We start from the raw sequence: 19,746 nt of genomic DNA on the forward strand, positions 1-19,746 counted from the left end.
CCGAACTAAAATAAGGATTTTTTTTTACAATATAAATTTAATGTATAATGCGTTTTGGATTGTGGAAAGAGTATTTTAAAATACTTATATGAAATTGTAACTTTAGTGAGAAATTAGAATCAACAAAACACCTAAGTTGTATTGTAATTAAAATGAATGAAATAGAATGATAATATGTTTGTTTATTTAAATTGATTTTTGGGGTTGGTCTCAATTATTTACTATCATCTTTACTTTAAATGAATCCAAATCGAATATTCTCACTAAACATTTCATCCACGAACTATAGTTTGACACATGCACATATTGAAGACTATAGATGGCTTTTGGGTAAAAGATAGAAAAGACATTTTCAAAGGCCATAGTTTCCTAGTAATCTTGAACTCTATTTTGATTACTAATTGATGTTGCCTTGCTTACTTACTTATTCGAAGCTTAACATGTTTTTGACTATATGACCTTAAGATTTTTTGCATTTTAAAACTCCAAAACTGTTTTAATTAAAATCAAATCAAATCAAATATGATAATATTTAACCTAGTGGTTGAGATCAGTTTTTTTCGAGTTATCAAAATCTTTTGGATGTCAAAAGATTCTTTCTATATCACATCAAATTAAAAATTAAAATGCCTCATTTGATATTTTTATAATGGATGACTTGTGTAAATCATTTATTAAATTTGGGTAGGCTCCCTACATCATCATTCTTTTTATTATCAACAGATTCACACCTCATTTATTTACTTTAAAATCATATACATGGAGTAAAATATACATACCAAATTCTCAATTAATTTCATGGGGCCAAACATTGCTCCTGATTTAGAGCAATGTTTAAAATCATTTATTATCTTAAACAACCCCTGCGAGTATCCATGATTCAAAGCAACCTCCTGCATATTGTTCTAGAGAACGAGGTTCATTAAATGTGTCTTAAACACTTCAGAATAAACTATAGTTTCTAACTTCTAAATTCCAATTATATCCATCATTGACTCAATAATTTTGGTATTATTCAGAGACGTGGGACACCCTTGTCATTACTTTAAGCATCATGCGCCTTCGAGGTTTTGTTTTTTTTGCTCGCTTCACTTCCATTTTCCGATCCCTTCTTTTTCCGTTTGGCTGTTCTTTTTTGTTTTTCTTTACACAGAAAATTAACCTTATTGTCCAAATAGTGTGATCCGATTGCTTTTGCAGGCTTTCTACACCCTACTTTGTTTTCTTTCTCTTTCCATCATGCATCTTTTGTGAAATCCTGACCAAAAGTACTCTGCCTTTTTGGGCTCTGATACGCAAAAAAATAAAAAAAAGTTTCGCATTTTCTTGTTTGTTAAAACATAAAACTTGAAACTGTTGTTGGGTGTTTGGTGATTTGAAGATATCGGTAATTGGGGTTCTTTCTTTTTTAGTAATTTATTCGCTTTCCATCATGCATTTATAGTGAAATCTCCACCAAAAGTACTCTCAAGAGACCTTTTGGGCACTGAATCTCGAAAAGGTTACCACATTTTTCTTGTTTTAGAACACAAGAATATGGAATCTGTTGTGTGTGTTCGATGATTTGAACAATTAGTTGAGTTTCTTCCATTTTCCATCCTGCATTTCGTTAAATCTTGACCCAAATAGTCTCAAGATACCTTTTCGGCTGCGATTTGGGTAACAAAGTCGCCACATTTTCTTGTTTTAGCACGCACCAAAACGGAAATTATTGGTCCCTGTTCAATGATTTGAACAAATAAGTAATTCGGGAATTTAGGGTTCTTCATTTTAGCAATTCTTGCTGTTTTTGGGCACTCACAGTGAAAATCATATCTAGTTTTGGATCCATTCCTTGTTATTTTTTCTTGTTTCCTTGAAAAAAAATGATGAAGAGACAAAAGAGTGGTACAGTTAGAGATCAAACAGGAGAAAGAGTTGTGCTTATTGCTGTGAAAGCATCAAAAGAGATTCCAAAAAATGCTTTTATTTGGGCTTTAACACATGTCGTTCAACCTGGGGATTGTGCTAAATTGCTTGTGGTCATCCCTGCTCACACTTCAAGTAATCCGTTAAACCCTACTTTTATGCTCCATCTGTTTTTTCTTCAATTTAGGGTTCACGACTTCTCTCTGATCTTGCAAAATTGTCAGTTTGACTTTTTAGGGTTTTAAATTAGGCTTCATAAGTTCTCTTTGTTCTTGCGAAACTATCAGTTTGACTTCTGATTTGATTTCCAAACTCAAATTGCAAATCGAGGTCGTTTTTTTTTTCTCGACCATGAACTGGGTTTCGTTCTTTCAGGTCACAAGTTATGGAATTTCTCAAAATTCAACAGTGATTGCACCACTGGGCAATGGAAACATCTTTCCGGCGATGTTAGGGATCAGAAGGATGACATCACGGAATCATGCTCTCAAATGATGTTTCAGCTTCATAATATCTACGATTCAGATAAGGTCAGTCTTGTTATTTTGTGTTCAATTGCTCTTTTCAAAATCGGGTTAAATACAAGCTGTAGCAATGCACTTTCATTGATTTATTTATTATTATTATTATAGTATCCTGCTTTTGTTTATTTTTACGACAACATTGTATTTTGGAAAACTACCAAATGTAGAATTTCATCCAAATCACTATTTTTCAAGTTTCATTGATACAAAACCGATTATATGTTTTAAAGTATATTATCGATCTCATGCATAGTTATCTTGCTCTGCAATATCATTTTCCCACTAACTTTATCAAAATAAACATAGTGCTATTAACTATCAATATCATACCACTTTTAAAAGCTTTTTTGAAATTAAACTAATTTACCCTCATCTTTTATGAAATATTTTATAAAGCCCCTCATCTTTTTTCAGCATAGTGTACTAAATTCCTCTTGTTTGATGGTTCTTGATAGATAAAGATGAAGATCAAAGTCATTTCTGGCACCCCATGTGGAGTTGTAGCTGCTGAAGCAAAGAAAACCCGAACACAATGGGTGGTTTTGGATAAGTAAGCAAACATACTAAATTACAGAAAAGTCCTCAAAAGAGCTAAATGCAAGAAATAGAAACAAACTTTCATTCACTTGTTTCTTATAGCATCCTCCTTTCATTTTTTCCAATTAAGACGAAAAATCTACCCAATTATAGCAATATCATCAAAATACAAAGCCATTTTCACTACTACAATTGGGTAGATTCTCAAAATATAATGATTTAATTAGAATAAAAAAAGTAACGAATATGCAAATTTTTGTCCCACCCAACGAGGTAGAACGAAGATTCGCCCATGATATTTGGACTCTTGTATGTGCAAAAGACGTAAATGCCCTCATACTTTTTTGATGATTTTTGGCAACAGGAATCTAAAGAAAGAGGCGAAAGCATGCATCGAGGAGCTAGAATGCAACGTGGTTGTGATGAAAAAGGCGCGTCCAAAAGTACTTCGCTTGAACTTAGTTGGATCGCCAACAAAAGACCCTGAAGTTTTAACAACTTGTCAAGAAGCACCCCCGGATTCTTCCAAAGAAGACGAAAGTACTTGGAACACAACTAAAGTCCCAAACGTAACCCCAGTAAGCAGTCCCGAACATCTATCATTCACCACAACCGAACATGGAACTCCCTCGTTATCAAGCTCCGATCTTGGATTCTCCCCGTTTCTCATTTCCGATCACGATTGGGACACGAAAAAAGACGGAATTCACGATTCCGATTCCGATTCCGACTCCGAGAACCCGAGTTCGTCCCCGTCCACAAGCTTATGTTCATCGGATGAATTCTCGATTGAAAAAAGTTTCAAACATTTAAACATGAAACCGTTGATAAATCCAATCACAAACGCACTCCGTTTGAAATTCTTTGAAATCGATAACCGACCCGAAAAGGCAACCAAGAATGTGAAGAACATGATCCCGTTAACGAGACACGTGTCCCCAAAATCACCTCCACTTTGTTCGATTTGTCAGCATAAAGCTCCCGTTTTTGGAAAACCTCCAAAATGGTTTGGATTTGGGGAGCTTGAAGAGGCTACGGATGGATTTTCGGGGGCTAATTTTTTGGCGGAAGGTGGGTTTGGATCGGTGCACCGGGGGATTCTTAAAGATGGTCGAATGGTTGCGGTTAAACAACATAAGATTGCTAGTTCTCAAGGTGATAATGAGTTTTTTTCGGAAGTTGAGGTTTTAAGCTGTGCACAACATCGGAATGTTGTGATGTTAATTGGGTATTGTGTGGAGGATGGAAGACGGTTGCTTGTTTATGAATATATTTGCTACGGGTCTTTGGATTCTCATCTTTACGGTACAAATCTAGCACATGTTTCGTAAGTTAAACTAGACACTAGACAGGACAAAACAGGACTGAGGACTCAGATTGAGGTCAATGGATAAAAAAATTGTACGCCCAAAAAAGGTGGGATAATGACTCAGATGAAATGTCAGTGGGACAAAAATTGCAGCTTTTTGAGATAGGGATTGAGAGTGTTATGTCGGGTCCCACCCTAAAAAGGTGGGATAAGGACTCACTAGGATAAAAGTTGCAATTTTTTTGTCCCACCCCAAAAAGGTGGGACAAGGGCTTTTTCGATCTCTGGTCTGTGGAAAAAACGTAAATGCCCTTAAATACTTTGGTCTAGTGAGTCGCATCTAATAAAATTGATGTCAATTTGCAGGGCACAGTCACGGGCTGTTGGAATGGTCTGCCCGACAAAAGATTGCGGTTGGGGCTGCCCGAGGGCTACGATACCTTCATGAAGAATGTCGGGTCGGGTGTATTGTTCATCGTGACATGCGTCCAAACAACATTCTGTTAACTCATGATTTCGAAGCTTTGGTACTTATCAATGTTCCGGAAAAAAAAAACATACATTATATGTACATTTTGACTTTTGAAGTCAACCCTTAACGAGATTTGGTTTTGAACTTAGGTTGGAGATTTTGGTCTTGCAAGGTGGCAACCGGATGGCGAAACGGGCGTGGAAACAAGAGTAATTGGAACGTTCGGGTATATATAAAATTTATACGAGTGTTTTCTTACTTGAGTCAAATTTTGTCCTTGTTTATTTTTCTCATATATTTTGAAACATCATCTATTCAACAAAATATGGCTTTTTTATGGCTCGGTTGTATTGTTTATTAACATGTTTTTTGTTTTTCTAGGTACTTGGCTCCGGAATACGCCCAGAGTGGTGAAATTACCGAAAAGGCCGACGTGTATTCATTCGGGGTGGTGTTGGTTGAGCTCATTACCGGACGAAAAGCTGTCGATATAAACCGACCAAAAGGCCAACAATATCTTACCGAATGGGTACGAGTTTCGGAACACTTTAGACATGTTTGGTTCGTGGATTCCGAGTCGGAATTTGAGATTCCATTCCATAGCATGATTCCATTCCCTCCGGACGAAAACCCGTTGATATGAACCGACATGTTTTTTTTTTTTACAATTTTACAGGCACGACCATTGCTTGAGGCGGCTGCCATTGGTGAATTGATAGATCCGCGGCTTAAAGACGGATATTTGGAGGCAGAGGTTCGATGCATGGCACATTGTGCCTCGCTGTGTATCAGGCGGGACCCACATTCGAGACCTCGGATGTCTCAGGTCCGAACAAAGAACCCCAGTCTAGCTACACGAGCTGTTTTATTAGATGATTTTGTACTGATTTTTTTTTTTTTTTTTTTTTTTAATTTTTTTTTGGGAAACAGGTGCTTTGGATGTTGGAAAACGATGATATCAAGTGATAGATTTGTATGCCGGCCGGAAGCATGGCCGGATGAATAGTTACAGTACAAATAGTCCATAGATGGTTGAAAAGTAGACATTCTATGCGTTTATTGGAATACTTGTACATATATACATATTATTTATAGTTCTTTTATTTTTATAAATTCTTTTTCTTTTTGGTGGGAAATTGCCTAAATAAAATATACGAGTTCTTATTTTTTGTGTTATGATTGATAATTTTTGACAATTTACCTTTGAAGTGGTCGGTTTGAGTTGTTAAATGGTTGAAAAACGCGGTTTGAGTTGTTAAATTGTTGAAAAACGCTCATAATGTATTTCTCTAAATATATTATTTTCAAATTGTTTTGTTATAGTAGGATTGTTATCGTAATTATTGGACTTATAATCATTTCAAAAAAATAATTAAAAAATATTAATACAACCGACCTATTCAAATAAGTATTTACTTGGCAGAAGGGAGTCGTTGAGAGGTTGGCGAACGTCACATCAGTCATGGCAAGGAAGAAGTGATGAAGAACAAGAGAGAACATAGACTTCAGAGTTGAAAAGGAGGAAGAAGAAAGAGAGACTTGGTGTGTCATCGCCGAGAACCGCAGCAGAGCTCGACATGCTGAGGTCAATGCTCAGTGTGCACTGAGTCCAGATCACCACTGCTGAGGGTGTACCATGTCTACTCCATCCAATCTAATGTGTTTATTTGATTTAATGTGATTCTTTTGAAGCTTTTATGTTAAAAAGAAGTTCGAAAACTAAAGAAAAGTTTCGATTGTCAAATGATTTTAACTTTTATTTAGAATAAATTATTTTAAATAGTTTTTGGAAGGTTTTAGTTTTTAACTAATTTTATATATTAGAATTGGCAATTTTGCTAAACATTTTTATATAAATAAAATTATAGATTAAAACTTTCGACTACTAACTAACCACTTCAAACTAATATACGACTAGTTTTGCTAAAAGTACAGAAAAACTTGGATTCGATCGGACTAACCAAATTGGGTCCAAACACCACATGGTTGTATGATTTTATTGATTTATAGAAAAGTATGTTATGTTTTATGATTTGTTTTCTCCATAATAATTGTCTAAAACGTTTAAAATGAAGAAAGAGACTTTATGAACAAGATTGAATTTACAACTGTCCCTTGTGATTATTACTTTAGTAATAATCCAATCGAGTATTTATTTATTTATGATAAAATTATATAAATGGTCATTATAATTTACTAAATGTTATAATTTTAGTCCTTGTTAATATTTTTTGACGAATACAATTTTTATAGTTTTTAAAACTTTTATAGTTAATCCACGAATGATATGAAATAATTTTTGTCCTTTTAGTTCCTTTAATTAAATATAATTTAAAGAAATAAAAGAAAATAAAAAGAACCCTACCCTCACCCCTCACCCACACCTCTCTTTTCCGATTAACCTTCACCACCACCTTCCAACACAACTACAACCCAGGACGAATCTACTATCACTATTATTGTTAATCCCTAATTTTTTTTTGGAAGACAAACTAAGTTTATGACTTATGATAAACCACAAGTTCCATCTATATAAATTTGTCTTTATTTAATTATACCCCAAGCAAAATATTGTGTTTATTTGAAGAAAACCAACAAATTTATGCTACATTTGACATATATATGTAATAAGTTAATAGGTCAAAATTTCAAAAGAATTAATAATAAAGGGGCCCTTTTGGTTCTAAATATGGTATAAGGGGTTAAAAACATTTTGCCAAAACATATAGGGGGTAAAGTGGTAACTTATCTTACAGATATAAATTGCCCGCAAAATTGGGACAATTTCGAGAAATGGCAACTTCACCACTCAGAGCCCGGCGGCAGGTCGTCGTTGGTCTACTCCGGGCGCTTTCTCGTCGACGCCTCTCGACTCTCAACTGTAACTCACTTTCTACGTTCTCCTTCTTCTGTCCCTGTGTGTATATACGAATTAACTTTTGTAATTTATGTACAGATGCCTCGGACTTTAATAGAGACCATAATGCTGATGGAATAAACCCTAGCTTCATACATCCTTCATCTGTCGTTCATCCTAATGCGATGATAGGTCAGGTATATTGAGATTTTGACGCTGAAATGTACTATTCCTTGTGTGCTTACAAATGGTAGTTTAGGGGACTGTCGCCACCATTTTTGATTATATTGATAAACCAGAGAGTGTCAAATAGAACCTGCATTGATTAAAGTAAATCATGTATGCAATTGTATTATTAATATGTAACTATGTTATATGTAGTATCAATGAAGTGATAAATGATCAAATATTGCTCCAACATAAAACTTTGGGAAAGTTGAACCATATGATTCAATCTAAAAGCTGATCCCTTACATAAACAGCCAAATCTCAGCCCCTTTTATTAAACAGAAAGATCAAAAATGTTGAAAGATTATACAACTGTGAGTGTATTTGTTCTTAATGCACACACTTAGTAAACATTTGTGATAATTATAGGCCATAGCAACTACAATCAGAAATGATATTATGGTTAGATTGTCCTGCAACTTATATAATGATAAAACCATATTAGCTTGCAGGGTGTTTCAATAGGCCCCTTTTGCAGTGTGGGGTCTTCAGCAACATTAGGAAATAATTGCATACTACATCCTGGAAGTCATGTTTTTGGAAACACAGAATTGGGAGATAAATGCATCTTGATGAGGTTAGTTCATATCATGTAGTCAAACTCTCATTGCTACAGACTGTTCTTCAATCCTTGATCCTTATTTATATGCTATCATCAAGTAGTGGTGCAGTTGTTGGAGATGACATTCCTGGCAAAACAATCATAGGCTGCAATAATGTCATTGGTCATCATGCTGTTGTTGGCCTCAAATGCCAAGACATGAAGTATAAGGTAATTGGATTATATGCACTAAACCCTAAACCCTAAACCCTTAATTTATTGATACTTCAGTTTGTTATCAGACAGGTAATGAATGCTTTCTTCAAGTTGGTGATAATAATGAGATAAGAGAACATGTTTCCATCCATAGATCTTCAAAACCTTGTGATACAACAGTATGTGATTGTGAATATATTTTCCCCTTTTGGTATTTATAAACTCAAATGAAGTAAAAAAATTGCATAACCAGGTTATAGGTGATAACAATCTTATCATGGGAGCTTGTCATATAGCCCATGATTGCAAAGTGGGTAGCAACAACATTTTTGCAAACAATACCCTTTTGGCAGGGCATGTTTTGGTGGAGGTTATTTCTTGTTGAGGTCAATTTGGGTATTTTGTTGTAAAAACTATAATCTAATTTTCCAAGTCTAAATGTAGGACCATGCACACACAGCTGGAGCCATTGTTGTTCATCAGTTTTGTCAGATAGGTTCCTTCTGTTTCATTGGTGGAGGTTCAGTGGTAAGATTCTTTGTGAAAGGATAATGCTTTAATAAGAAAAGAGTTGAAAACAAATAAATGAAAGTAATTTTGCTTAATGAAAGTTCAAAAATCTGATTTCTTGATTTGCATATGTACATAAGGTTTCACAAGATGTCCCCAAGTATACAATGGTGGCTGGAGATAGAGCAGAGTTGCGTGGTTTGAATCTAGAAGGTCTTCGTCGAGGTGGCTTCTCAGTTACTGAGGTTAGAATTTAGAAAATATATTTTTTAATTATAATTTCATTTGGTTTTTAATTGTGTTTAATTAAAACCATTAGTTGTAATTATATAATGTACACAATAGAGTTAAAACCATTAGTTGTAATTACATATAATCACTGATGTACACAATAGAGTTAAGAATCACGAAATGTAATCACTGATTCCGTTAACTTTGCTTGTTTCATTACCCTTTCCATTCCATTCCTTTGTTATTCCATTCCATCCAAACAAACAGACAGTGATTTGTTTCATTGATAAGGATAGATCAGGAGCCTGAGAGCAGCTTACAGGAAGATATTCATGCCTACTAATGCAAACATTGGAGGCATTGAATCCCGTCTTGCTGAAGTGGTAATACAATTTGTTTTTTGTAAAATTTCTCATTTATTATTAAATTCTTTGTTAAGTTAAAACATGGCTTAAAAAAAATATAAAATAATGTAGGAATGTCATGAGGAGTTGTCACTTATTCCTGCTGTGCTTTCCATGGTGCAATCCATACGTGAATCTCTTGGTGAAAATCGGCGTGGAATTTGCAAATTCAGATCTTGGAGTTTTTCCTGAGTGTGTGTGTGTGTGTGTATGTATCTGTGTTTGTATCTCTTATCATCTTGTGGTGAATTTTATTTATATGTATATGTATTGAATTGATGTCATTTTTCTCTTGGAGACAACATAAGTTGATCTCTACAAAGATACAAATGAGAGAACATAAGGGTGGGTGTGTTTGTGGATTTTGATGGAATTGGAATTCATGATTCCATTCCATGGCCATGTTTTGGTTGCCAATTGGATGAAATTTAATTCCGTAGGAATCTTTTAAATTCCATGTTTGATGGATTTCATCATTCGTAACTTAGGGTGGAAAGAATTCAATTCAATTCCATTTCATTCTGTGGAAGGAATTCAGTTCAATTCCATTCCATTCTTCTTTTATTATAAGACCAAAATAATCTCATTATGTATACTAGAATACATAAAAATAAAAATTCAATTATAAACATTTACAATAGAAAAATATATAATTAAAAAAATTATGTTTTTTTTTTTTTTTTTTTTTGTTTTTGTTCTTTTTCTTGCCAACCAAAACACTTGTGTATTGTATTTGGTATGGTGGAATAGAATCACATAGGAACGAATGAATGACGCTTTGAGGTAATGGAACGGATCATTACATTCCATTATCATTTTTGGTTGACTTGATGGAATAGAACAAGTCATTTGAACATGTTTGTTATGTATTCATATTCCATTTGATTTAAAATATATGCTATATGTATTTCAAAAATAGGTAAAATAGAAATCTAAAAAGCCCTGTTCACGAAACTTTTAAGAACAATAGCTTTTTAGCTTTTATTTTTTAAGAAAAAAACTTTGTTCAACCTGCTGAAAAAAACTTTGTTTAGTAGTAGGAGTTTTTTGATTTTATTTTAAATGAAAAACTCTTATTTTAAAGGTTGTGTTTGACAAAACTACATGAAAGTTGATAGTTAGAAGTTATAGCTTTTATTTCTGTTTAAATGTTCGGTACACGTAGTTAACTTTTAAATATGTAAAATTATATAAATTTCAAAAACTAAAACCTCTCAAAAGCAACTTGAAGTGATTTTTGAATGAGTTTTTTTTTATTTAAAATAAAAATTAAAAGCTCTATCATTGAACATTTTTAGGGTTTATTTATTTATTTATTTATTTTTTTTTAAGTTAAAATCTCACAAAGCTTTTAAAATCTTTGTATCAAACACACCTTAAAGCTACTTCAAATAGTTTTTGAGAGTTTTTAACTTTTGTTTGCTTTTTTATATAATTTTACAATAATAGCAATTACTTTTGTTGACCCTTATACACAAATAAAACTTAGCTTACAACTTCCAACACTCATTTTTCCTAGCCATCAGCTTAATTCCAACTTCTAGTTAGCAACTAGTTTTACCAAACACGTCCTGTATGAATAAAAGTAATTTATAATTATAATATATCATTCTATTCCCTGAAGCTCTGAAGGCACGAAGGAACGGAAAACATTCTTCCACGTTGAATAAAAATCAATCCAAGAAAAGAAATCACATTCCATTCATTCATCGCAAACAAACAACATTTTTTCATTGGACAATATTGCTACATTCCATTCCTTTTTTATACACTATCTTGACATGTTATAATTCATTCGGAATACATTCATTAAAAAAATATTCAAATATAAATACAAATTTGAGATAATTCCAACGACAATCGTAGATTTTGAGGTTGCACCAGCTCATGAGAAGATTCCAATTCCTTCGTGGTCCTGTTAGCATTTAACTTACATAGTTATACCTTTTATTTTAAAGACGATAGACCTTTCTAGTGCCACTTGTGCCTTCTTTTTCATACTAAAGTGGATTGGTGTCATTAAGGCTTTTGTTTATACATACGTGACTTTTTTGTAATCTTTCTTTTGTAACAAGTACCATGATAAATAAATAATATACCATGACCATGCATCCAAGTACATAAGGCTTTATTCTTTAGTCTACCTTTAAAAATGTTTTACAACTTTTGATTAAGATCAAATTGCTTTTGTACTTTGATTTGGTCATAGTGTTGGTGCGTTTCCACAAATGATATGCATGAAAACTCGCATAATGGCCATAAAAGTAAATGGTTTTATGGTACGATAATATTAGTGCTTCAAGATTGTTGACCCCTCCTTTTCCTAGGCCCATGATGTCTTGAATCGCACATGAAGATCTTTGTTTCTAATTAAAACCGAATTGTTTGGTAGATGTATTTATGGTTTATGTTGATTCAATTGGCATATTGTTGTATCACTTGGTAAAAAAAAGTAAAAAAAAATGAAGCATTGTGACATAACTTGGTATGTAAAACCATTCTATTTACCACCCTGGTAGCCCACCAACTTAATACGTTCATCCCGTGTGTATTGTGGTGGCTATGGCGTTGTGGAATGTGGTCACTACCACAATTGAAAACATCCATCATTCTTTCTTTCTCTCTACTTTTTAATTAATTAAAAAATATATTTTTTAATAAATAATAAAAAAGATAAAAAGGATGTAGTGATGTTGAGTGATGTGGTTTTAATGCGGCGATGAGGTGATCCTAACATGTCATCCCGCCATAATTTTGGTAATGATATGTATACCGAATGATCTAAGTGAAACATTAATATAGTACAGTATATTTTAGTTAAATGTATTTGCATATTTCGTATAAAAATCATTTTGCATAAATTAAAAAAATTATGACTTAAATATCACGTCTTACCTTAGGGTTAATCACAAAAATGACATCAATCTTCTCAAAAAGCTAATTTAAGCATCCCTTTAATACATTTTACAATTGGGTTGTATTTTATGCATGAATAGTAGTACTCGTGTAGACTTTGCTTTTCGAGAAGAAACTAAACTTTTAGTAATAAAAGTGTATTTGGCAAGTTGCCATTTTGTTTGTGTGTTGTTTTCATAGGATACCAACCTCACTCAAGATTTATGATTCGTGAAGTGGAGACTATCTGGCTTGGCCAATCTGATTTAGGGTAAGATTATTATATAGTTTTATAAACTTTTAAACATTGTTTTCTTGATATATATATTTTTAAAATATGTCAACTTGTTGCATGATTAAACCAATTTTATCATTGAAAAAAAAGACTATTTTAAAATATCTCAACTTGTTGCATGATTAAACCAATTTTATCATGGAAAAAAAAACTTAGTCAATGAAGGTTAATTAGGCCGCATAAAATATGGTGTTGGAAGATTCCCTCTTATAGTAATGCCAAACTCCAAATCCTTTAAATCCTTTAAAATATATTCGCCAATGGAAGGTTTTGTGTGTGTAAGTATGTACGTATGTATGTATATATGGGGAAATCTTTAGTAGATTCAATTTGTTCATTTTACGTATTATAAGAGATTCACACGCATTATGTTAATTCAATTTCGATAGGAATCTTTATATTGTTTATCTTCGAAATATTTGTATTTAATAGTTGTTTAACATTCAAACCGACATGATTGGTTGAATTGGTTGACCTTTTCGGTTTGAAAAGATGAATCCAGATCAATCTTAAAAACTAATTATAAATTATAGTGTGGTTTTGAACAATTAATTATGAAGATACGTTTAAATTATATGTGTAGTTTATCCTAAATGGAAATAAAGTTATCATTTTTTTATTTTTTTAGGCACCTAAGATATATCTTTTTTTTTTTAATAAAGAAAAAAAACAGACATTTTTTTATAAATTTAATGAGATAAATAGGTGTTGAACAGTTATAGACTTTTTGATTTATTTTTCTTTATTTGAGTGGATTTCATATTATATTTCTTAAGGTGGTGGTTGATGCTTGATGGGGTTGGGTGGATAAGTACTTACACCCTAAATTATTGGTTTCTTAGGTACCAATAAAACACGAGCAAATAAATTTAGAACGTTTTTTATATAATATAAAATGAACTTAAAAACAAATCGTACTTCGTTTTTTCCTTACCAAACTATCGATTTTTGGTAATCTATATGTACTAGAAACTTTTAAATTATAAAATAAACTTATTTCAAAATGAGAGGAATAGACAAATTTTCATTTTAAAATTATGTTTTTTGTTTAATTTTTGCTATAGTGATGCCATTTTACTATTTGGGGTACTTGGGTTCAGAACTTTGATTTTGTCTTGGTTTTGAAAAAGAAAACTTATAGGATAAAAACAAATATAAATGATTTTTCCATTATATTAAGACCCATAATGATTAGTTTCACAAATAGATACACGTTATATTGCATAATATACAAGTTATTACAAAAAGGTTATTCCGAAATTATGTCATTAAAAGATTAAACTCATAAAACACCCAAACTTAATACTTGATTGATCATCAAATAATTAAATCAAGATTGGTTTCTTTATTGATCATGTCAACATATGCTTACAACTTCAACGATGTTAATGTCAAGATTCTTTAAGAGGTTAATTGAGGCCTTCCATACTCCAATAATAGATGCCGGCCAGTGTAAAATATCAAATCCATTGCACAAACTTATTTAAATTATCTTTGCTCGACTATAACTACATATTTTATCTCGTTTTCGGATATTTAACTTGGGTTTTGTTTATTATTGAAAAGTAGCATAAAAATCCCAAGTGGACAAAAGAATGTCATGATCTTTAAACCCTACTATGTTTGTACAAATTAATCACGAACACATCATATCATATCTTCCCGTGATATCCTTTCTAGATGCCAATATCATGAATCAAGATTCTTTTCTTCTATTTATATAGTTGGATAAGTGATTTTGGTCATAAAAATATTATCTTTTTTCAAATCGTAAAAAAGAATATCCACCCAATCATTTATTCTTAGGTTTGCATCCATTTTTGCCAAAACCCCACCTCCCACCGCACATATATCATCATCATTATTTGCCTTTGTGCCAAACCTAACATTTCCTTTTCTTTTCTCTCTTTGGGTTGCTTTTTAGGTGTTGGGTATTTGTGGGTCATTCTTACTTCTTTCTTTTGCAAAAGAAGTTGAACCAAAATGGGGAGAAAATGCTCACATTGTGGAAACATAGGCCACAATTCAAGAACTTGCACTAGTTATAATAGAGGCAATGTCAATAGCACAATCTTGATAGGTGGTGGTGGAGGGGGATTGAGGCTCTTTGGGGTTCAACTAGACACACCACACTCTATGGTGATTAAGAAATGCCTTAGCATGGATTGTTTGCCTTCTTCATCACCACTACAAGCTTCAACTTCACATTCACCTTCATCTTCCTTATCTTCTTCTCGGGTGTCTGTTAGTGACCTCAAGAGTATGTCAGTTGGTTATCTTTCAGACGGTCTTAGAGCTCAAGAACGGAAAAAAGGTATGTAAAAGTCATCAACAATATTATTTTATATACTGTACGACAGTTGGAAAATTCTTTTTATGGTTACCTTACATTGTGTATGCCACCGTGCCATGCATGTATTCAACTTTAGAATTCTCTTTTTGACATAAAAGAATGTAGAATTTCAATAGTGACATATTGGATGGGTGGTTTTGTAGGGCTTCCTTGGTCAGAAGACGAACACCGTTTATTCTTAACCGGTCTTGAAAAGCTTGGTAAAGGTGATTGGAGAGGGATTTCAAGAAACTATGTGACCACAAGAACACCTACACAAGTTGCAAGTCATGCCCAAAAGTACTTTCTAAGGCAAGCTAGTCTTGTCAAGAAGAAACGTCGCTCGAGCCTCTTTGATTTGGTATGTGTTTCCGCACAATCATGCATTACAAGGTTGTACTTTGTGTAGAAAAAATAGTACCTCCATTAGGATGGAGGTCATATAAAGTGTTAAAGCCTCATGATTGTTTTGTACAACCATACACTATGTTCGGTAGCGGCTTGAAACTTTTACAACAATGTACAACCCATAATACACAAACTATAACCCTTTAATAGATGAAGCTAAAACTCCAAATTTCTTGTAATTGAAGAGATCCCAGAAAATCGATGTCCTTTTCTTGATACAACTTATAAAAAAAGTTTCTAAAGTTATTTTTGGTTGTGGTCACAGGTTAGGGGCAACAGCAACAAGAATGTAGTAGCAAATCAAGAAAATAGTTACAACATGAGTCGCACAAACTCCTTTGATGAAGATCATCAAGATCGGAGTAACAATCTTTCTTTGATAGATTTCAGTTCACTAAAACAAGAAAATGTCTACTACAATCCAACAGTGAAATCTTATGAAACAACATCAATGTGTTCACATGTGCATACTTCTCCATGTGGTACTGTTGGCTCTAAAAGTGGTACTCTTGATTTAGAACTTACACTTGCTGCTCCAAAGCCAGTGGAAAATAACAATTCATCTACTACTACTTCACTCCAAATTGGGCCCATTATCAGTGTAATTTAATTTGAGTTTAAATTAACCTTTTTTGTATGCTAAAAAATCTAATTATTAAATATTGTAGATATATAAATATATATATATATATATTTTTAAAATTTTGAGACCTTCGACAACCTGGCCCGGTTAGAATAAGATATTTTTGTAACTACAAATATACATATATATGTATATATATTACCCTATTAAATATTAAATTAAGGTTTAATTCGCGTGAGCAGAAATTCTCTTTGTATCATCGGTATTCAATATTTGTAATATTTTCAATGGACGATTTGTTAGACCATTTGTTCGGATAAACTACAAGTTTATAACATGATTGATGAATGGGGCAGGGGCATGACAAAAGAGATCCGATTGAGATAATAATAAATATGCAATCCAACCCTATAAAACTATAAATTCTTGCGATTTTTCCTCCGACCATTGATATAATGTTATTATTGATCAAAACAAATTATGGAAAATCCCCGTTTCATTTTGTGTTGTATGAAAAACATATCTACTCTAATAAATGAAGATTTTTTCTCGATCATTATCATTCAATTTGTTAAATGTCATTTATTTTGTAGTTATTTTCAATTAACTTTTTTATTATGTAGTTATTTTAATATAATAATTATAATAAATGCAGTAATAAATGCATATCAATTTCATTAATGAATTTATCTTCTAATTTTAAAATTCACAAATTAAAGCTTATTAGTTTATTTTTTGCTTATTTATTTAAATTATTTGTTTAAATTTAAAAGATAAAGAACACATTTCATTTTTGATAATTTATTGTTTTTGCCTATTTCTTATAATTCAAAGTTCTCAAATATTTGGATAATCATATATAACTTTTTTTTTAAACTAACTTATGTAATATATGGATCTTACAACTAGTGTATGATTATGATAAAAGTACATACGAACCCATTTATAATTTATAGGGATATATACACTAAAATCCAAATATTTTCAATGATTTGACAAGAAAGTCATAAACTATATTTACTTGACATTAAAGTCCTAAATATCAACAGTTTTTTACACGCTTATCATTTTTTGTTGGTTAGCTGGTAATTAGGACTTTACTGTAAAAAAAAGTTTAGAACTTTCTTGTCAAATCATGAATTATGACTTTACTGTCAAAAAAATTAAAATTTAGGATTTTGATTTTCTTATCAAATTGTTGAAAATATTGAGACTTTAGTGTATAATCTTGTTTCCCTAGAAACAAATAATTTTATCAGCCTCGTGAGACCCAAGAACTTTTAATTGTGATTTTCGTCACAACACCACTCTTTTTCTTACCATCATTATCGTTACCCTGTTACAATCACGATCAGGGGAAACAGATACAAGAGAGAGAACGGAAGAGGGTGAGAAGACTTGTAAAACTTTTTTCTTGGTTCGCCGCCAAATTTGAACTAAAAAAGGGGGACAGATTGTACAAACACAAACATCAATTGGTTCGCCGCCAAATCTGAAACTAAAAAGAGGAGACATATTGTACAAACACAAGTAACACATGCTTAGTCAAAAAGGTGTGAATGTGGAAAAGGGGTAAGAATGACAGTTTCATCTTTTCCAGTTTTTAGTTCTCCATTTTTAGGTTTGCAAAAAGCCAACACAACCCTGATTCTTTCTTTTTTCCTTGATTATTTCCATTTTTTCAATGTCGGTTCGTAACGATTAAAAAAAAACTATTTGACAAGAAGCAAAACGTTAGTGATTTCAATATGATCTAGCTGACCAGGTTCCAATAACACGTATGCTTAAAGACTATCGTACTATTAAATTTCTAACAAAAAAAAGGATATATACACTAAAGTCCTAATATTTTCAATGATTTAACAAAAAAATCATAAACTTTATATTTTGACTGTAAAGTCTTAATTCAAGATTTGACAAGAAAATCCTAAATTGTATTTTTTTGACAATAAAGTCTTAATTACCGGCTAACCAACAAAAAATGGTAAGCATGTAAAAAACTGCTGGTAGTTAGGATTTTACTGTAAAAAAAATAAAGTTTATGATTTTTTTTTTCAAATCGTTGAAAATATTGAGACTTTAGTGTATATATCTCTAATATATATACATAATAAAGGGTGAATTATGTTTTTGAAAAATCAAATTATTAATGATGTTTTCAAATGACAAATATATTTATGACAAAATTGCAAAAATAGTTCCTGTGTTATGCATTTTTTGGGGGTTTTAGTCCAAACCCCGACTTTTTTGGATTCGTGGTCCTTTTAGCCATGTTTGTACGTAAATTTGGTCCCTCGTAAAATTGAAATGACTATAATGCCCTTATGATATATTTTTTTTATGTTTTTTCTATTTAATTTAAATGAAAAAGAAAATAAATAATTATTTTGGGCCCACATCTCTCTCTCTCTCTCTCTCTCTCTCTCTCTCTCTTATCGTTGCATCTTCAAAATCATGTTCATCCTCATACCAATGTCCAAACAAACCTTCATCCTCACCACTCATCTCCCCTTTTTTGCTCACCTGCTCATCTTCTCCGATTTCCAGTGGGGAACACACCTAAATCTCGATTTCCGGTGGTGCTACAAACAGAATGAAAGCTTCATCCCTACCGACTCACGATTCCACCCTTCTCGCTTCCATCGTCGCTCCTACTACCGCTGACCTGTAAAACTCCTTTCGTTCCTTTGGTGCAAGAGAATGAAAGCAAACGACACCCCTACCATCATGTTTGTGAGTTTGTATTTGTTGTTTCTCCTAATCTATTGGTATCTCCGGAATCAATTGAAGCCACAAACAAATTGGGGGCTTTCGAAGGATTTCATCATCTGTTCTTGGATGTTTCTCCCCCCCATTTGAAACGTTGGAAGAAAAGGAAGCTATATATGATTTCTTCTCCACCTTACTGATTAGTTTCATATCCTTTCTTATTCTAGTGTATTTTTTTGCTTTATTTTTTTCGAAAATGGTCTAACAGTTGGATTTGGGAGGGTCGATGGTTGAAGGTGATGGATTTTTATTTCAATTACTCTTTTTTCGAATTTGATCTAGAAGATGGATATAGGTTTTAAGTTGAATTTGATGGACTTGAAAATTAGGTTAAAAAACTGAAATTTAGGTTGACGGTTTTAAAATTACTGATGTGTGTTGTTCTTAAGTATGTATATTCATCAGTGTGTGTGTTTAGAAAATCATATGTGTTTTTTTCTTGAGTATCTATGTTCATAAGTGTATGTGTATTTTGAAGAAGTCTAGAAAATCTGAAGGGTGTATGTGATTTCAAAAAAACCTAGAAAATATGATGTGTTTTTCTTGTTGTTATGGTATCTTCAAATGTTATTAGAAGAAAATCATGTTTGCAGATGGGTTTTAATGTAGGTGTGATGGATTTCCGTTTTGATTTTGTGTTATTGGGGTATCATATGTTTGTTGAATCTAAACCCAGATCTTCATACGATTCATCCCAACATCTGGGTTTGTATGATCGTATTAATCT

At 32.4% G+C, this 19,746-nt stretch overlaps 3 protein-coding genes across 5 annotated transcripts; all 3 read left to right on the plus strand.

The window, feature by feature from the left end:
• The first annotated feature begins 1,036 nt into the window (after positions 1-1,036).
• On the plus strand, positions 1,037-5,914 carry LOC144998878 (inactive protein kinase SELMODRAFT_444075-like). Its single transcript, XM_078958606.1, has 9 exons — positions 1,037-2,043; positions 2,284-2,438; positions 2,888-2,982; positions 3,334-4,274; positions 4,645-4,805; positions 4,900-4,976; positions 5,132-5,279; positions 5,427-5,576; positions 5,681-5,914. The coding sequence occupies exons 1-9, from the start codon at positions 1,866-1,868 to the stop codon at positions 5,714-5,716; spliced, it is 1,941 nt and encodes a 646-aa protein (XP_078814732.1). The 5' UTR covers positions 1,037-1,865; the 3' UTR covers positions 5,717-5,914.
• A 1,594-nt stretch (positions 5,915-7,508) lies between these two features.
• Positions 7,509-10,189, plus strand: LPXA (bacterial transferase hexapeptide repeat-containing protein). Of its 3 annotated transcripts, XM_078993760.1 has the most exons (10): positions 7,509-7,631; positions 7,707-7,804; positions 8,288-8,412; positions 8,499-8,607; positions 8,679-8,771; positions 8,846-8,962; positions 9,037-9,120; positions 9,243-9,347; positions 9,630-9,716; positions 9,810-10,189. In XM_078993760.1, exons 1-10 carry the CDS (start codon positions 7,544-7,546, stop codon positions 9,927-9,929), a joined length of 1,026 nt encoding a protein of 341 aa, XP_078849886.1. In that variant the 5' UTR covers positions 7,509-7,543; the 3' UTR covers positions 9,930-10,189. The 3 variants fall into 3 exon arrangements, with proteins under 3 accessions (XP_078849886.1, XP_078849887.1, XP_078849888.1); XM_078993761.1 differs by lacking the exon at positions 7,509-7,631 and having other exon boundaries at positions 8,281-8,412; XM_078993762.1 differs by lacking the exon at positions 7,509-7,631 and having other exon boundaries at positions 7,707-7,799.
• Positions 10,190-14,775: 4,586 nt separating this feature from the next.
• On the plus strand, positions 14,776-16,380 carry LOC144998880 (myb-like transcription factor family protein). The gene is made up of 3 exons (XM_078958608.1): positions 14,776-15,241; positions 15,424-15,620; positions 15,933-16,380. The coding sequence occupies exons 1-3, from the start codon at positions 14,911-14,913 to the stop codon at positions 16,275-16,277; spliced, it is 873 nt and encodes a 290-aa protein (XP_078814734.1). The 5' UTR covers positions 14,776-14,910; the 3' UTR covers positions 16,278-16,380.
• Positions 16,381-19,746: the final 3,366 nt, after the last annotated feature.

The sequence above is a fragment of the Lactuca saligna genome, chromosome 5 (genome assembly GCF_052625555.1).
Source record: "Lactuca saligna cultivar CGN05327 chromosome 5, ASM5262555v1, whole genome shotgun sequence".
NCBI classification, from domain to species: Eukaryota; Viridiplantae; Streptophyta; class Magnoliopsida; order Asterales; family Asteraceae; genus Lactuca; species Lactuca saligna.

Excerpts from the sequence above, each read along its gene's own strand:
- LPXA (XM_078993760.1), top strand. The coding sequence starts at position 7,544 with ATGGCAACTTCACCACTCAGAGCCCGGCGGCAGGTCGTCGTTGGTCTA. Across the intron at positions 7,805-8,287 it reads CTAATGCGATGATAGGTCAG|GGTGTTTCAATAGGCCCCTT; the intron begins GTATATTGAGAT and ends ATTAGCTTGCAG. Across the intron at positions 9,717-9,809 it reads AATCCCGTCTTGCTGAAGTG|GAATGTCATGAGGAGTTGTC; the intron begins GTAATACAATTT and ends AAAATAATGTAG.
- LOC144998878 (XM_078958606.1), top strand. The coding sequence starts at position 1,866 with ATGATGAAGAGACAAAAGAGTGGTACAGTTAGAGATCAAACAGGAGAA. Across the intron at positions 2,983-3,333 it reads CAATGGGTGGTTTTGGATAA|GAATCTAAAGAAAGAGGCGA; the intron begins GTAAGCAAACAT and ends TTTTGGCAACAG. Across the intron at positions 4,977-5,131 it reads AGAGTAATTGGAACGTTCGG|GTACTTGGCTCCGGAATACG; the intron begins GTATATATAAAA and ends TTGTTTTTCTAG.
- LOC144998880 (XM_078958608.1), top strand. The coding sequence starts at position 14,911 with ATGGGGAGAAAATGCTCACATTGTGGAAACATAGGCCACAATTCAAGA. Across the intron at positions 15,242-15,423 it reads AGCTCAAGAACGGAAAAAAG|GGCTTCCTTGGTCAGAAGAC; the intron begins GTATGTAAAAGT and ends GTGGTTTTGTAG. Across the intron at positions 15,621-15,932 it reads GCTCGAGCCTCTTTGATTTG|GTTAGGGGCAACAGCAACAA; the intron begins GTATGTGTTTCC and ends TTGTGGTCACAG.